This window comes from Mobula birostris, chromosome 15 (genome assembly GCF_030028105.1).
Source record: "Mobula birostris isolate sMobBir1 chromosome 15, sMobBir1.hap1, whole genome shotgun sequence".
Lineage (NCBI taxonomy): Eukaryota > Metazoa > Chordata > Chondrichthyes > Myliobatiformes > Myliobatidae > Mobula > Mobula birostris.
The window spans coordinates 64,909,259-64,928,701 of NC_092384.1; the positions used below are offsets into that span (position 1 = coordinate 64,909,259).

Here is a 19,443-nt window from a genome sequence, read left to right on the forward strand (position 1 = left end):
GAGAGGGAGAGAGAGAGAGAGCGCGCACGCGCGTGCGCTAGGGAGCCTAAAACTTCAGCACAGTACTGTAGTAATTTTATGTATTGCACTGTAGTAAAAAAACAAATTTCATGACATATGTGAGAGATGATAAACCTAATTCTGATATGGGTCTCTATTGTGGGCCGAGAATGGGAAGGTGACAGGGAGAGTGGAATCATGGCTGGGAAAACGGGGAAGGGAGAGGGGACGAAACAGGAAGAACCAGGGAGACATTCTGTAATGATCAATAAGCCAATTGTTTGGAATCAAGTGACCTTGCCTGGTGTCTCAGGGCTGGGTGTGTCTGCACCTGCGCCACCCATTGCCCTTTGCACTCCTTCCCTACCACCTGTCTCACACTCCTCCTCCAGTGCTCCACCCTCGCCATTCCCAACATCCTTTGCCAGATTTACAAACTCACTCTCTGTTGCACCTTGACAAAATGCAGTACTGTGCAAAAGTCTTCAGCAACCTAGCTATATTTAAGTGCCTAAGATTTATGCAGTTCTGCGAAAGATTGCCTGCACCAGCTGCGGCTTCATCATCTCCTACAGAAGCCACACTGTGAAGGGTCGAGGATAAAAATTCTATTGGCCTTGGGCTGCAGAGGGTAGGATGGTTTCCTCAATCTCAGCCTGAGTCTGAGCATCTCACTGCTGGCTTTGGGCTACTACCGCATATTCTGCATTTTTAGCACCTTTCCCAACTATCTGTCCTCTCCTCTCTGGGGGAGTGGGGGGGTTTCTTACCAAACAAGATTCAGATGTACTCTATATACTTCTTGCTAAACTGGGAGTGAAGCAAATTCTAAATACAGCAGTGAGAAAGAGCAATGAGCTAGGCGACCAATCGAAAGAGGAGAGAGACACAGAAAACACATTTTCCCCCCTTTTTCCATTTGATTGCTTTGGACAAGATTCAAGGAACCACAGATTAGATTGCCCTAACCCTCTCACCCCGGCACTGGTGACAAGCTCTTTGACGAGGGATATTGGCTGTATTTTCATTTAAGGAAAGTTACAGTTGTGAACTGTTTCCGCTCTCAAGAGGTTGCCGTGCTCTGGCGTCGGCTTATAGCTGATAATTGCTGACCCTTCCTGACTCCTCTGTGCTAACATGCAATATTAAATGTCAGTAATGTAATTTCCAATCCAGCGCCTTGAACCGCCTCATTCTTTGCCTCTGCCTCCCCTGGCAAGGTTCCAGCCAGCCCGATACCTCTCAGGGACCCCCTTTTGAAAGGCTAAAATATTCTGATGCATTTTTCATGTCGGTGGGAGAGATGCCACATCTCCCAGGCAGCCTGGATGCTTGGCGAAGCGTTAAAGTGATTCAGAGAATGTCGACAGAAGTCAAAATCAAAGTTCAGGGAGCAGGCTCAGGCACGAGGCTCTTTTCAACATCAAGGCACCCAAGGAAAAACAATTTGAGCACTTTTTTTTATTTGTGAAAGATGATGACAACAGGTCAGAGGTATCACATGATGTGATGTTCTGAAGTTTTTGCATTTCCCACAGTCATGGAGTCAGATGGGTTGGAAACTGCCCCTCTGGCCCACAAGGGTTATAGATTTAAGGTGAGAGAGGAGAATTTAACAGGAAACTGCGGGGCAACCTAAAGAGTGGTGGGTTTATGGAATGAGCTGTCAGAGGAAGTGGACCAGGAAGGTACATGGGTCAACCACATAATTTCAATGATACTGAGACAGGTTCATAGATAGGAAAGTTTTTGAGGCATATGGGTCAAATATGGGCAAATGGGATGAAGTTGGATGGGAATTTTGGTCAGTGTGGTAGGGAATGTACCATGCTATATGTCTATAAGACGATCAGTCTGCACTGACACTCGGGCATCGATTTCAAGATTCAAGATACTGCTTACTGCCATTCTTCAGCACATGAGTGTAAAGGAGAATGAAACGGTTGCTACTCCAGATCCAATGTAGCATAAAAAAGACAGTCAGTGGAGAACATTCTGATGCACTGCACCAGAGCCTGGAATGGAGGCTCCAACGCACAGGATCGAAAGAGAGTGCAAAAGGTTGTAGACTCAGTCAGTTTTCAGGCACAACCCTCCCTTGCCATCAGGAGCATCTTCAAGAGGCAGTGTCTCCATCATTGAAAACCCTCACCACCCGGGATATGCCATCTCTGCATTACTATCATTGGGGTGGAGGTGCAGGAGCCTGAAGGCTGGCACTCAATGTTTCAACCACAGACCCTTAGCCTCCAACAGCAGATTCATGAACCCATGAACACTGCATAGCTGTTCACCTTTTGCACTATTTACCAGCTGGCTTGTTTATTCATTTATTTGTTTGTTCCTTTATTTATTTATGTGATTTGTAGTAATTTTTATGTTATGCACTGTACTGCTGCCTCAAAACATCAAATTACATGACAACTGTCAGTGATAGTAAACCAGATTCTGATTCAGAGAAGTGTTCAAAAGGTAGACAGGACTCTTGGTTTTCCAAGTGCTTTCTCAATTTGAGTCAGCATGGACGTTACAACTAATTCTTACATGCACTGATACAAGTATAAATATTACGAGTTCAGAGATTAGCATGAACACAAGTCCTAACAAATTTTAGCTGACAATGCTGCTTTGCATGGTCAGCACATTGTGGTTAATGTAACACTTTACTGCGCCAGTTGTAAGATCGGGATTTCTTCCTGCTGCTGCCTGTAAGGATTCCGTGCATTCGGTCTACAACCATCTGGGTTTCCTCCCATATTCTAAAGATGTAACAGACAGGGTTAGTGACTTGCGGGCATGCTATCCGATCACCAGGAAGAGAAAATCTGCAGGTGCTGGAAACCTGAGCAACACACACAGAATGCTGGAGGAACTCAGTAGGCCAGGCAGCTTCTATGGAAAAGAGTACAGTTGCTGCCTAGCCTGCTGAGTTCCTCCAGCATTCTGCGTGTGTCGCTCGGATGCTATGTCGGCACTGGAAAGATGGCAACATTTGTTGGCGGCCCAGCACAACGCTCGCCGATTTGATTTGACATAAATGGCGCATTTCACTGTATATTTTGATGTACATGTGACAAATAAAGCTATTCCTTTCTTTGATTCTTCAAGTACATTCAGAGATGTTGCATATCTCACCAATTCCGACATTTGTTTACCATGTACTTGCTGTTGGTTATTGGTCCAAAACAGGTCCCATTTACCCTCGCCTCTTGGCCCAGGCTTTGAAATAACCACAGCACCTTAACTGTTTAGATAAACTGACCAGGAACTGAATTGACTAACCTCAATGGAAATAATGCAATGTTTGTCAAAGGGTTCCTTCTTATTTATTTGTTGACAGGAAGTGGATATCACCAGCTCTGCCAACATTTGTTATCTATCCCCATTTGCTCCTGAACAGAAGCAATTAAAGGTTAACTTCACCAGTTATGTCTGAGGCCACAGACTGACAAGTACAGGTAATGCAACAGATACCCTTTCCTGAGGTTTCTTGGTTATTATTACTGAGACAAGCTTAATTTCCAGATTTATTCGATGGTATAGTTTCCAATCCTGAATTTGAGTCCTGATAAAGGGTCTCAGCCTGAAACGACGACTGTACCCTTTTCCACAGATGCTGCCTGGCCTACTGAGTTCCTCCAGCATTTTGTGTGTGTTGCTTGGATTTCCAGCATCTGCAGATTTTCTCTTGTTCCCAGTTTGTTATGGTGGGATTTGAACTCACGCATCCAGTCCTCTGACTACGAGTCCAATAATTTAGTCCATGTGCCACCATTCCTCCTGTCCTTTGAGTCAATGTTTCAAAGATAGGCTGCATTGCCTTTGAGCTTATTTGGCCATTGGCTGACTGGAGGCTTCAGGACCCAGTGGCATCTGATCTCCACATTAGAACCGTGAGGGCATTTACAACCATTAAACTTACTGGTGCCCCCAAATGTGGCCAAGCAGGACTGAGGCATTCTTGGAGCTAAAATTAAGTTAAAAATAAATCAAGGCCCCTTTGCTTTCTTCCTGTGGTTACCAAAACTTCCCTCCACAAGAGCGACTCAGCTACAGAGATTGATCAGAAGCAAAAAATTATTGTTTAAGTACTTCCCACTGTGCACCGCACAACTACCAAACAAGCAGTGGTGAGCTCGATACCTGTAAACAACAGAATGGGTAGAAGGATGAAGCATGATCATCTCGTAAAGGCTTGAAAAAGAATTGGTTGCCTCACGAGATCTCAGAGTGCCTTATCCATCATATCGTCCATAGTCATTGACAGTCATAGGATGATACTGTACAGAAACAGGCCCTTCACCCCAACTTGTCCATGTGACCAAATTGTATAGTCCCATTTTACTTTGTTGGTCCATACCCCTCTAAACCTCTCTCCTGTCCAAATACCTCAAATGTCATAATCGCACCACAACCAACAGAAGATTTGCCCCAGTCCATCATGGGTAAAGCCACCCCCACCACTGCACCCAGCACATCTACACGAAGCTTGGTTGCAGGAAAGCGGTATCCATCATCGGGGACCCACATCATCTAGGACATGCTCTCTCCTCAGGGTTACCATCAAGAAGGAGATACAGGAGTCTCAGGACTCACACCACCAGGTTCAGAAGCAGTATCACCCCCCAACCATCAAGCTCTTGAACCAAAGGGGATAACCTCACTCAATTTCACTTGCCCCATCATTGAGATGTTTCCACAACCTATGGACTCACTTTCAGGGACTCTGTATCTCATCTTCTTGATATTTATTACTATTATTATTCCATTCTGTTTGCATTTGCAAGGTTTGTTGTCTTTTGCCCACTGGTTGAATGCCCAAGTTGCTGCAGATGTTCATTGACTCCTTACTGTTATTACTCTATTATGGATTTACTGAGTATGCCCACAAGAAAATGAATCTTAGGGTTGTATATGGTGACATATTTATACTTTTGTAATAAATTTACTTCAAACAAAGTTTGAAGCTCTGGCAGCTTCTTACATACACTCACCATTTCATTTCACTCTGTGAAAAAATTACCCCTCGGGTCCTTTTTATAACTTACTCCTCTCAAGTCAACCTTTGTCCCCTACCCTGGGGAAAGGACTGTGGCTGCTTCATAGTTACCTATCCCCCTCATGATTTTATATACCTCTTTTCTGTCACCCTTCAGCCTCATTGGCTCCAATTCCTGCTGATCTATCAGGCAACCTCTTTAAGCACTTGACTTTCATAAGTTGCCACTATTGTGACTAGTTAGGTTTTGCACCAAAGGGAGAAATTATGAAACCATTTGTTAACATGTTAAATGCTACTTTTAGCTGTTCATCAGAATCTTCTTTCACAAGTCATCCTTAGTTAATTAGATGCATTCCAGAAAAGGTTTTATCTCAGTAAATTTCTGTGTTGTTAATGGACGCAGTGTTTAAAAATTTGCGGTACAATCACACCCTGCAGACAACCTTGTTTGCTACTTGTGTGTCAATTGGCCAGACCCATAACGTCCTGTTTAGATGCAAACGGCAGGTCTGATTTTCATTGCTTTTACATCACAGCACTGGTTTTGAACCAGTTCTGTTTGCCTTCTGACCCTGGGCAGAAGCAGATCTGGTAAACCAGAGAGCAACTCAAGAGATCCAGAAACCTGAGGATCCCAGCTAACACTGCACAAGAAATGACGGCATATGCCTGAGTAATTTACTCTGCTCCTGCTGCCTGGCCCAAGATATTGATTCATGGCTCTTTGCACTCCTTCACCTTTCCAACCAAAGTATGCCAAGGGTAATCACACCATGCAGGCAGCAGGTGGGAGGGTGCTATTAAAACAAATAATACAACAACTTCCGATCCGTTGGCTTACTGTAGCCCCTTTACCACCTACTACTTTTAGAAACTTTTTTCCTGTGGGCAAGTACTTGGCACCTTCCCATGCTGGCGTGCTACAAATCTGAATGTGGGCAGTCGGCAAATGTTCCGTCCTTCCCTGATATTTGCGGCGGGGGTTCTTGACGGAGGATCCCCAAATAATCTGGACTGGCAGGAAGCAAGCTCCGACCTCCGACCTCAAAATCTGCCCCACTATGTACTGCTCATCCCTCCAAACTCAGCCATGCACCCCTATCTCCTGTTGGAGCTGATGGATGAATAATTCACAGCGGCAGCAGAACATGAAGACACTTAAATGTGCCTTGACACGCTTACACTCGAATACACTCCTCAAATATTACCGCAGTTTGTTCAAAACACACCTTAATTTGTTGCTGCGCTGAAGGAGTAGTGTTTACAGATGACCTGCCAAACATAATATTGTTTGACCAAAGTGAAGACTACCAGCCTGTTTGTGTGTGGTTGGCTGATACACTGCTTGCTTTGTCACTGCTTAACCATGTCCAAGGTCTTATACTGCTGGTTTTAACCCCAGGCCCCCAGGCTACAGAGAATACAAAAAGGGAAACACACACACACACAGACACACACACACAGGCTGTTAAGGAGACTTTTTTGACTGGGGGGTGTTCAATTTAAACTTTACTTGATACACAGAAGTCAGCGGAGCCCCAAGAAGCATTAAGTGAATTGAATCAGTACCAATTTTGAACCACTGCCATCACTTTTAAACCAATGCACTGTAATCACAACAGTTTAGCATCCTGTGGAAAGTGAGTCATCTCCTAATGGCCTAAATCCTTTCCACCATCCGCAAAGCACAGGTCAGGAGTGTGATGGAGCGCACTCCACCGGTCTGGGTGAGTGCAGCTCCATCACTGATTAGAAAGCTCACTCCTAACCGGGACAGAGCACTCCCAAGGCACATCATCCACCACCTTACACTTCCATCCATCCACCATTGGTCCACAGTAACACTCAAAAAAACGCTGGAGGAATGCAAAAGTCAGCAGTCACCTATGGAGAGAAATAAACAGCTGATGTCTAGGGCTGAGATCTTCCATCAAAACTGGAAAGAGGGCAGGAACCAGAATAGAAAAGTGGGGGGAAGAGAGAGGAGTACAAGTTAGCATCTGGTGACAGCGAGGTGAGGGGGGAGTTGGGTCGGGGAAGGGGGGAATGATGTGAGCTGGGAGATGATTGGTAGAAGAGATGAAGGACTGAAAAAGAAAGAACCGTGGACCATGGATTAAAGGGAAAGATGGCTCTGTCCCCTTCCTTTCCAATCCTGGCGAGAAATCTCAGCCCGAAACGTCAATTGTTTATTCCCCTCTGGAGATGCTGCCTGACTTGCTGAGTTCCTCTAGCATTTCGTGTGTGTTGTTCAAGATTTTCAGCATTGGCAGAATCTCTCGTGTCCATGATTTGCTGGCCAAGAGTGTGTAGCATCTTCAAAATGACTGCAGTAAGTAACTCATTGAGGCATAGCATAGGAATATCATAATGAGCAACACCACCCCATAAGTCACATAGTATTCTATTTAGAAAATATTCTGTTATTCCCTCCATCATTCGGGATCACAGTCCTGGAATCCTTCCCCATCAAAGGTGCGAGCACACCTTTACCAGAAGCCCTGCAACGGTTCAAGATAATGGCTTATGGCAGTTAGGAGCGACAACAAATGCAGGCCTTGCTAGAGAAACCCAATGTCTGTACACAATTAAAAGCAGTACATACTTATGTACGTTACAACTTGAATGACATTCCGAATATTGCTTCAAATTGCCCTCATTGCAAAAAACTTATCACTAACCAGCACTGTTTCTCCCCAATGCTGCACGGCTTAAAGGGCTAATCACAAACCAAGATTGGAAAGATGTCCCGATGGAGGAGAATTCCCACCATGAGAGAGGACTTCCTCACCAGGGCTCACAGACTCAAGCTATGCTTTACTCAAACTTCATCTCGGTTTTACTGTGGTCCAAGTGTTAAGTTGGGGAGCTACAAACTCTGGAGCAAAATACAACACTGGAAAAATTCAACAGGTCAGGTCAGGGAAATGGATAGTCAACATTCCAGGTCGAGACTCTTCACCCAGACTCATCTGACCACAAATCCTGACTGATCCAGGACTTCATGTCATCTCACTGCTCCGAGCTGAGATGTGCAAATAATTGGTAAGCAGAAAGCTGAATGGTCTATTTTTGTGTTGGGTCATTGCATGACTTTATCTGCAATCAGCTGAGTGCAAGAGCAATAATAGTGCGTAGATCCGGTCAGTGACAGTAATAAAGGGGTATTAAAGTGTAAGTTAGCCATAATTCCTCAGGGTGGAGGAGCAGCACCTTATATTCCAACCTGATTACCTTTGATTGCTCCTTCCGGTAAAAAGAAATTCCATCCCCTCCCTTCTTCTTCAGTTCCCCAGTCTGGCCTCTTACCTCTTCTCACCTGCTTATCACATCTCCCTGGGTCCCCTCCTCCTTCCCTTTCTCCAATAATCCACTCTCCTCCCCAATCAGATTCCTTCCTCCCCAGCTCTTTATCTTTTCTACCCTCCTGACTTCACCTATCACCTTCTAGCTATCTTCCTTTCCATCACTCCCTCCAAACCTATTAATTCTGGCATTTTCCCCCTTCCCTTTCCAGTCCTGAAGAAGGGTCTCGGCCCGAAATGTCGACTGCTTATTCATTTCCAAAGATGGTGCCTGACCTTTTGAGTTACTTCAGCATTTTGTGTATGTTGTTGCTTTGGATCTCCAGCATTTGCAGAATCTATCTTGTTTGTAGCTAGCTTAGTTATACTTCTGAAATACTTACTCACAGAATGTGGGAGGAGGGAAGTGTTCACTGAGTTAACTCCCTATCCCGGTTAACTCTGGAATCATTGGTTGGCTGAGCTAGTTCAGTTGAATGACAGTCACAACACTGAGTCTAGAGTCACATTTGGCCGGACTGGAAGATTCTTTCCCTGAAGGATATTCGTAAACTAGTTGAATTTTTTACAACAATATCAACACTGGCTATTAAATTCCAGGTTACTTAATTAACCGAGAACTCCCCAGACTCTGTGATGAGATTGAAACATATGCCTCTAGATCTTTACTTTGGGTTTCTGAATTAATCCCATAATAATACTATATCATCATTCTTATGCTTGAGTTATGCCATAGTCATTGTGTTAGGTTATAAATTAAATTTACATTATCTGAGAGTCAGAAGACAAACAGCTAATTTCACAACATATGCCAGTGATATTAAACCTGTTTCTGATTCTGAAGACATTTTGCTCTCTATCCAGAAATGCATTTGTATTTCCTAGGAATAAGCAGAAACCAAGAAAGCCTACGGATGCTGGAAATCTAAAGCAACACACACAAAACACTCAGCAGGTCAGGCAACATCTCTGGAAAAGAATAAACAATTGACGTTTTGGGCCGAGACCTTTCTTCAGGACTGAGAAGGAAGGGGGAAAGATGCCAGAGTAAAAAGTGGTGGGAGGGGAAAGCAGCTAGCTGGAAGGTGATAGATGAAGCCAAATGGGTGGGTAAGGTCAAGGGCTGGAGAAGAAAGAATCTGCTAGGGGAGGAGAGTGGACCATAAGAGAAAGGGAAGGAGCAGGGGGCCCAGGGGGAAGTAATAGGCAGGTAAGAAGAGGTAAACGGTCAGAGTGGGAAATAGAGGAAGTGGGGAGAATGAGCAGTTTTATTCAGTTTGGTTTTTTGGTGGGAAAGGTCATTCTTGAGATCCTTGACTGAATGCTGAAATATACAGGACAAAAGAGCACAACAGATAACTACATGAATACAGGCAGCTTTTCCAGTCCAGCAATGAAACACTAACTCCGAGGCATTAAAGGACAACACCTACTGCTCCATCAATTCAACTCACCCAGGAGACAGCAGAATTGACTGTCATAGAGATGGATTGATGCACAATGGAGAGTCTAGGTGGAAGAACAGATGGACGGGATCGGGGCCGGTTGAGATAAAGATCTCAGAAAAGAAACACACAAGTGTATGAGTTGGAGAAGAGACGGAATATTAACTGTTATGCTATGTGTGTTTGAAGAGATTGATTTGAATATTAAGAGAGATTGAATGCACTTCAGCTGCCTTTAACCATTTGGATTAACTATCCAGTAATTTAACCACGAGATCCCTATGCCATATTTACAGAACTAGATGAACAAGTGATCACTTTAATTAACGATGCCTGGGAAACTAAATATCCCAATCTCGAGTTATAGGAAAGATTGAGATGCAATGGGATTAGAATGAATCAGTATGAGTTTCAGGCAAGATTAACCATATGGATTCACCAACCATTAATTTAATCATTATATTACTATTACCGTGCTTGAACTAATTCATGTTCAGTGCATTCTGTAACAAGTGATTCTATCATTAACTACATGTGGGATTCAAATGCCATGTCATTCCCAATCCGAAGATGTTCTCAAAGGTGGATTTTTCCTAGGTATAAATTGAGATTGAGTTGAAGGTGAGATCAAGTGAAATGGAGGGAAGACTGAATGAATTGTAATTGATACTGAGTGGATGGTGGAGGAGTGCAGGGATGGAGAGAAGTTACAGAGGACAAACAATACTTGAAGAAAAATATTCAAGATTCAAATTTACTGATCATGTGTACATTGAAACATACAGTGAAATGTGTTGTTTGTGTTAACAGCTAACATATCCGAGGGTGTGCCAGGGCAGCCCTTACGTCTTGCCACACAATCCAGCGCCAAGATAACATGTCCACAATGGTCAGCAGGACAACACAAAACACAATAAAACAGAACACAGCAAGCAACAAATAGATCGGCCTGTGCAAGTAAACAAGACTGCCACTCTGGAGCATATGTATCCGAAATTACGTGCTCCTAAACTGGGGTTGGAAAACAACTGGAAGTGTAGTGGTTAGCGTAACGCTTTGCAGCACCAGCAACCCATGATTATTTCCCACCGCTACCTGTAAGGAGCTTGCATGGTCTCCTCTGTGATCACGTGGGTTCTCTCTGGGTTCCTCCAAAGACGTATAGGCTAGCAGACATATTGGTCACGTAAGTGTAATTGGGTGGTGTGGACTTGTTGGACCAGAAGGGCCTGTTACAATGCTGTATTTCTAATAAAAAACTCTAATAAATATTTAGAGAGTGACCAAAATTGACTATTAAGAGTGAGTTATTGAGAAATCAAATAACGGGGCTGACAGTCTGATTTATCACAGTTCTTTGTCCAAATGGGTACGACGTGCATGTGATTCAAAGCATGGTTTTGGTGATCCTATTGACTGCAGTTGACACAAGGATGTTGCAGTACTTGTTAAGCCTCTCTTTACAACTGGGCAGAAGCCCAAATGGCATGGTTCGGGGGCGGGGGGGGGGAGGGGAATGTGATGGCTCCACTCAACACTAACCGAATACTGTCAAAATATGACACGTTATCTCTTCCGATGGAAGATCAGTGACTTTCAGCACTAGCCCCACTCCGCTCTGACCAGTCTGCTGGGAGGCTTCCAGCACTTCAGCACTTTGAGTGCAGTTTTCCAGTGTCCTCAGTTATGTATTTTCATTCCAATACTTTGTAATCCCCTGACTGATTCACTGTCCTACACAGAACTCTCCAGACAGTCATGGACCCAAGGAAAGTATTCGGAAATGATTTATTTACAAGATGGCACCTCGGTTCCTGTCTACACTAAAAAGGATTCCTGTGGAAAGGTTTATTTGAAGCTCCACAAAAAGGATATCAAAAACAAACCTTTGGCTCCATTGCTCTCAGAGCCTCAGGTGATGTGCTAGGTTATTTGATGTGACACTGAACATCTGTGATCAAAAGGGTACTAACATTGAGTGAGCTGATAGTAACAGGAGCCAAGATTGACTGGGAAGTTGTGGAATGGTAGCATCCTGTCCACTGATATGTTCTGGAAAGTATGAACCTGAGATCACTGGTAAATTCTTCAGTGCTGGAGCAGCCCATTCACATTCATGGAATGACAGGCTGCTCTCTCTGGATGGCCATGTTAATGTTGGGACTGGAATTAGAATTGGTTCATTATTGTCACGTGTACCAAGACGCAGTGAAAGGATTTTTTTTTTTGCATATTGTGCATAATTACACAGTGCATTGAGGTAGGATAATAACACTGCAGAATAAAGTGTAACAACTACTGTGAAAGTGTAGTGCAGGTAATGTGTAAGATTATAATGAGGTGGATTGTAAGGACCAAGAGTCCAACTTATCATACTAGGGAACTATTAATAGTATTATAACAGTGGTGTAGAAGCTATTCTTGAGATATAGGTACGTGTTTTCAGGCTTTTGTATCTTCTGCCTGATGGGAGAGGGGAGAAGAGAGAATTTCCGGGGTGGTTGGGTCTTTGACTATACTGATTCTTTACTGGGGCAGTGAGAAGTACAGACAGAGTTTATGGAGGGGAGGCTGGTTTCTGTGATATGTTGAGCCATGTCCACAACCTTCTGCAGTTTCTCCAGTCACGCACACAGCAGTTGCGGTTATGCATCTAGATAGAATGCATTCTGTGGTGCATTGATTAAAAGTGTTTATGTCACACATCAGCTGCTTCCCAACCGACTTCATCCAAATCCATCAGCGTATACAAGGTCTAGCAAGATGGCAGCAGTGTGGTGACACCTTTCAGTCCTGATGAAGGGTCTCAGCCTGAAACGTCAACTGTTTACTCTTTTTCATTGATGCTACTTGTCTGTTGAGTTCCTCCGGCAGAGTGTGTGTGAGTGTGAGTGTGAGAGTGAGAATGTGAGAGTGAGAGTGAGAATGTGAGAGTGAGAGTGAGAATGTGAGAGTGTCTGTGTATATTGCATTGGATTTCCAGCATCTGCAGATTTTCTCAAGTTCGCGGATTCTTTTTGTTTTGCAAAGGCTGTATCCAATAACAGTGGCCATCAAGCTCCGGGATAGCCATTAGCTCCCATCTGGCTCCCAGATTTACAGCATATGTAGAATTGCTTGTCTTTGTCATCAAATCCCATTTCTAATGTGTCTGATATGTCGAAACTTTCTGATGCATTAATATCACTTGAGCTGCTGTGGATGGGCTTGATAGAGATTAAACTTCAATCCAGCCAACATGGGACACCGAGGTACTGAGGATATTCTGGGAAGGGAGAAACTCCACTAAAGCTCTAATGGAAAATGAGATTAGGACTTACTCCCACATCTAAATACCCTCCAGAATAAGGAGGCAAATGGTTTGATGTAACAATTGGTTTGCAATTTCAGTGCTCTGTAGTTACATACAGATAAGGATGGCAGGTTTCACTCCCTAGTTGTCCACATGGATTCTTACAGTGAGACAGTGGTTTCATTATCACCTTTAATGATACAGTCATAGAACACTACAGCATATAAACACGCCCTTCAGCCCATCTAGTCCATGCCGAACTCTTATTCTGCCTGGTCCCATTGACCTGCGCCCAGACCATTGCCTCCATACCCCTCTCATTTATGTACCCAAATTCCTCATAAATGTTGAAATTGAACTTGTAGCCACTTCTTCTCCTGGGAGCTCGTTTTACACTCTCATCATCCTCTAAGTGAAGAAGTTCTGCCTCATTTTCGCCTTAAATATTTCACCTTTCACTTTTAACCCATGACCTCCAGTTCTAGTCTCGCCCAACCTCAGTGGAAAAATCCTGCTGGCATTTGCCCTATCTATAACCCTTCATAATGTTTTATACCGCTATCAAATCTTCCCTCACTGTCCTACGCTCCAAGGAAAAAAGTCCAAACCTATTCAACCTTTCCCTGTTAACTCAGGTCCTCAAGTTCTGGCAACGTCCTTGTAAATTTTCTCTGTACTCCTTCAATCTGATTGATATCTTTCTATAGGTAAGTGACTAGAACTGCACACAAAACTCCAAATCATGCCTCAACAATGCCTTATGCAACTTCAACATAACATCCCAACTCCTTTACTGAATACTAACTTATGATGTAAACTTTGGGGAAAAAAATGTAACTAATTGAACTTGATTTCTCAGTGCTGAATCCTGTCGGTACATCATTCTGCTAGGCATCTGTTATTCAGATCGGGGAGGAGGGAGAGGAGGAGGAGGAGGTTTGGGGTGGAAGGAAATTGCACAGGGATGTGAAGATTTCAAGCAGACAAAACTTTTATTTTACAAAATAAAGATTAATTTTCCACCAAATTATTGCAGCATACCCGAAGCTAATTCTGCCATTCAAGCGCACTTTATGAATTACTGCGGCACTTGAGGTTAGGAACACCAGTCAGCTTTCGAAAATAGCTCAGCTTAGCAAGACTTAAGAGTTCTTCCAAGGTTCAGTTCACTCTTCGCCTTCCTTTTGGGAATCCACTACTGAACTTGTTCCAGCTGAATTTGGATCACTGACGTCAAGGACTCACCCACCGCCGCTGTGCACCCCCACCAGCCCACCCCTTTTTAACTTAATAAATTCCCGACAGCAATTGACAAACTTTGAAAGCCATGCCACCAACAGGAATATTCTCCCGAATGGATTAAGCGGACATAAATCAGATAAAGGCAAGTAAACTCTGCTTGCTTTAGGACCCCAGAGAGTCAATTATTCTTTGGAAGGGAAAGAAAACAAATACATTCAGCAACCGTTCTCCATCAGAGTTATAACTGCATGCTTGTCATGGCACTAGCAAATCAGTCAAGCTCTTCTTATTAATGAAACCTCTCATGCACAATGCAAGACACGAGAACTACATTTTACATTTACTCTCAAGCATCGGAACTGATTTGGTTTACTGAGCAGGGTCCTAATCAGACAATTAGCTGGAACACTGAATGCTCCTGTTCCCAGTGTAGCTGGGTGATAATTTGATTAATCCATTAAGAGCTGACTTGTGCAGTGTACACATTCACCTTGCGCTAATGGAGAAAAGCGCTGGAATCTAAAATCTGAACACTCTCGTCAGGTTGCACCACGAAAAGAGTTAAAAGCCCTGGAGACGCAGGGCACTGACTGTGGCAGAGTCAGAAAATGGATTAGGTTCAAGCCCCAGTCTAGGAATTTCAGCACAAAAGTCTGGGCTGACTTTATAAATCACTGCAATGTCGGTTGTTTATGATACAAAGTCCTGTTTGTCCTCTCAAGTGAATGCAAAAGCTTCCACTATGCTATTTTGATGAACGGTATAGATTCATTGAGCACTACAGCACAAAGACAGGCCCTTTGAGCCATCTAGTTAGTGCTGAACTGTTATTCTGCTTAGTCCTTTCCACACACAACTGGATCATAGCCCTCCATACCCCTCTCATCCCATCCATGTACTTATCCAAACTTCTCTCACATGTTGCAATTGAAGCCACATCCACCACTTCTGCAGCAGTTCATTCCATATTCGCGCAGCCCTCTGAGTGAAGGTGTTCTCAGTATTTCATCTTTCACCTTTAACCTATGACCTCTGGTCTCATCTGAGCTCAGTGGAATAAGCCCACTTGCATTAACCCTATCTATACCCCTCATAATTTTGTATATCTTCTCTACCCCTGATAATTTTGCATGCCTAATTTTATATGACAATATATTCCAGCCAATACTCAATCCACTTTCAGAATTTTCTCACATTGTGGTGAATCTGTGGAACTCATTGCCACAGACAGCTGTGCAGTCATTGGGTATACTTAAAGTGGAGGTTGATAGCTTCTTGATTAGGAAGGATGTCAAAGGCAGGAGAATGGGATTGAGAAGGATAACAAAGCAGCCATGATGGAATGGTGGAGCAGACTTGATGGGCCGAACGGTCTAATTCTGTTCCAATGTCTTACGTTGCTCTGCATAAATCGGCTGAATTCTCTACATCAAAACTGTGACTACATCCCTTCAAACCTCAAGTGTGATATACAAATGTCTACTGTATTTTTGGGCTTTATTAGTCCCACAACTACTGTCTCTGAGCAGGTGGAGCTGGAGGGAGACCATGTGGTTCCCCTCTGATGGATCTAAAGGCTTCTGGCTCAAACGGGTAACTGAGGACAGCTCTGTGGCTTTCTTTGTCCTGTGGTTACACCTGGCCTAACCTGGACAGCAAGAGAAACCAGGAGATAGAAGGCGGCAAAACTTCAAAGCTGGGAAGCAAATTACCTTTAAAATCTGCAGTCCTAAAGAGAACGAAGGCAGTGAGCTAGACCTAATGCCCCTACAGAGCAACACCATTTACTTATCCTTTGCAATGAAGCATTTCCCACTACAGCAGGTCAGGCAGCATCTACGGAGAGTAATAAACAGTTGACATTTTGGGCTGAGACCCTTCGTCAGGACCTGATCCACGATATTAGGTACAGGAGTGGAACCTGGTGTGGTCTTCTTCTGCTGTAGCCCATCCACTTCAAGTTTTGGCATGTTGTGGGTTCAGAGATGCTCTTCTGCACACTGCTGTTGAAATGTGTGGTTATTTGCCTTCCTGGCATATTGAACCAGTCTGGCCATTCTCCTCTGACCTCTTTTATTAACAAGACATTTTTGCCCTCAGAACTGCCGCTCACTGGATGTTTTTATTTATCACATCACTCTCTATAAACCCTAGAGTGTGAAAATCCCAGGAGATCAGCAACTTCTGAGAAACTCAAATCACCGCGTCTATCACAATCAATCATTCCACGGTCAAAGTCACTTAGATCACATGTTTTCCCATCCTGTATTTGATCTGAGCAACAATTGAACCTCTTGACCATGTCTGCATGCTTTTATGCATTAAATTGCTACCACATGGTTAGCTGATTAGATATTTGCATTACTGAGCAGGTGGACACGGGTACCTAATAAAATGGCCACCGAGTGTATGAGGCCACAGCCCAGGTTCCACTCAGCACCACCTTTGTCTCATACAAACTAAAATACAAGGAGAAGTTGGAGCTGAAATTCAATCCCAGACTAACCTCTCTGCTGTTTCAGAGCCCTCAATTTTCCTCTGAAAGCTTCAGCTGTTAAGGGTGGACTTACCTGTCTGCTCTCACTCCGCCAGAGCCCATTAACGGTTTTGGTTGGGGCAATTGTCACCACGGGGGGAGTGCTGGGAACACTGTGAGCGGCTGGAGGAACAAGGATGGTTCCAATCGGGCCTCTTTTGGGCGTACTAGCAGGAGAACTGTGATTGGTGGCTGGAGAGGAGACCGGCGAGGACTCACTGCTTATCGAAGATCCTGGAAAACAAAGACATTCAAGTGATTGCTCAGTTAAATGCCTGACCTTCAAAAAAAAAACCTGTAGGTCGTCAGCTCAGAAAATTCAGCAGCTATTTTGCATGAGAAGGAATCCCCCACACTGGTACGGAAAGACCAATGCCCAGGAATGGAAGCAATAAAGTCTATATTAAGTGATGGATACAGCCTACTCCATGTCAGATAAAACCCTCCGCACATTTACAAGGGGGGCTGCTATAAGAAAGCTGCACTGATTATCGAGAACCCCACCATCCTAGCAATGTCCTCTTCTTGCTATTACCCTCGGACAGGAGGTAACGGAGCCTTAGGCCCCACACCAGCAGGTACAGGAACAGTTAGTACGAGGGGTGATTGATAAGTTTGTGGCCTAAGGTAGAAGGAGTCAATTTTAGAAAACCTAGCACATTTATTTTTCAACATAGTCCCCTCCTACATTTACACACTTAGTCCAGTGGTCATGGAGCATACGGATCCCTTCTTTGTAGAAGTGGTCCACAGCAGGGGTGATTGATAGGTTCGTGGCCTAAGGTAGAAGGAGATGAGTTATACAGTTCTCATTACATGCACGTGCAGTTCAACTCTGAGTGAAAATGCAGAAAATTTGAAGTTATTAACTCATCTCCTTCTACCTTAGGCCATGAACTTATCAATCACTCCTGCTGTGGATCCATATGCTCCACGACCGCTGGACTAAGTGTGTAAATGTACGAAAATTAAATGTGCTAGGTTTTTAAAAATTGACTCCTTGTACTTTAGGCCACGAAGTTATCAATCACCCCTCATACTCTACAACCATCAAGTTCCTGAACCAGTGTGAATAGCTTCACTCACCTCAAATCTGACTGACTCCACAACTTATAGACTTACTTTCAAGAATTCTACACCTCATATGTGGCATGGTAGTGTGGTGATTAGCATAAAGCTTTAGAGTACAGGCCACCTGGGTTCAATTCCCACTGCTGGCTGTAAGGAGCTTGTACGTCCTTCTTGTGATCATGTGGGTTTTCTCCGGGAGCTCAGGTTTCCTCCCACAGTCCAAAGCTAGTGGGTCATTGTAAACTGTCCCATGATCAGGCTAGCATTAAACTGGGTGTTACTAAGCGGTGTGGCTTTAAAGGGCAGAATGGCCTATTCCACGCTGTATCTCAATAAATAAACATTCTTATAGAGAGATCAGAAGTGGAGAGAGTGCGCAGTTTCGAGTTCCTCGGTGTCAAGATCTCTGAGGATCTAACCTGGTCCCAACAAATCGATGTAGTAGGCAAGGCAGCAGCTATACTTCATTAGAAGTTTGCAGCAATTTGGCATGCCAACAAATATACTCAAAAACTTCTATAGTTGTACTGTGGAGAGCATTCTGACAGGCTGCATCACTGTCTGGTATAGAGGGGCTACTGTACAGGATCGAAAGGAGCTGCAGAAGGTTGTAAATCTAGTCAGCTCCATCTTGGGTACTAGACTACAAAGTACCCAGGACGTCTTTAGGGAGCGTTGTCTCAGAAAGGCAGCATCCATTATTAAAGACCTCCAGCACCCAGGACATGCTCTTTTCCCACTGTTACCATCAGGTAGGAGATACAGAAGCCTGAAGGCACACACTCAGTGATTCAGGAACAGTTTCTTCCCCTGGCATCTTCTGTTTCTTCTGGCATCCGATTCCTAAATGGACATTGAAGCTTTGGACACTACCTCACTTTTTTTAATATACAGTATTTCTGTTGTTGCACTTTTAAAAATATCTATTCAATATACATAATTGATTTACTTGTTTATTTTTATTTTATTTATTATTATTTTTTCTCTCTCTGCTATATTTGAATTGCAATGAAATGCTGCTGCTATGTTAGCAAATTTCACGTCACATGCTGGTGATAATAAACCTGATTCTGATTATTGTTTATTTGCATAATGTCTTTTGCACATTGGTTGTTTATCAGTATTTGTTTATGTATAGCTTTTCATAAGTTCTATTGTAGTTCTTTATTTTCCTGTAAAGGCCTGCAAAAAAAATAATATTAAGGTGACATGTACTCTGCATACTTTAATAATAAATTTACTTGGACTTTGAAATGGCAGACCATTTGGTAGTGTTGGCTGTGACAGGCTTTTGGACAGGACACAAGACGCCTGACCCACACTTCCAATAATAACAAGCGAGGCAGGAGGTATCTAACTGGATGCTCCTTTACTGTAGTTTCTACATGTTGTACTGGAACAGCCACGACGACATGCTTGGATTAAGCCTCATTCCTTTATCCACAACCCTCCAACACAATGGACCATTGAGGCCAGATGCCACGTTGTAGACTTCAGATTTGGCCTCCTTTAAAGCATCTGAAAGTTTTAATGAATTTGCTGCATCCATT

General features: G+C 43.6%; 1 protein-coding gene across 1 annotated transcript in view; it reads right to left on the bottom strand.

Annotated features, from left to right (window-relative positions):
* Positions 1-19,443, bottom strand: part of gse1b (Gse1 coiled-coil protein b) — a 774,862-nt gene that overhangs the window by 81,127 nt on the left and 674,292 nt on the right. The window contains exon 4 of the mRNA XM_072279929.1: positions 16,857-17,056. Coding sequence (XP_072136030.1) covers positions 16,857-17,056 — 200 coding nt within the window. The remainder of the gene's footprint in view (positions 1-16,856; positions 17,057-19,443) is intronic.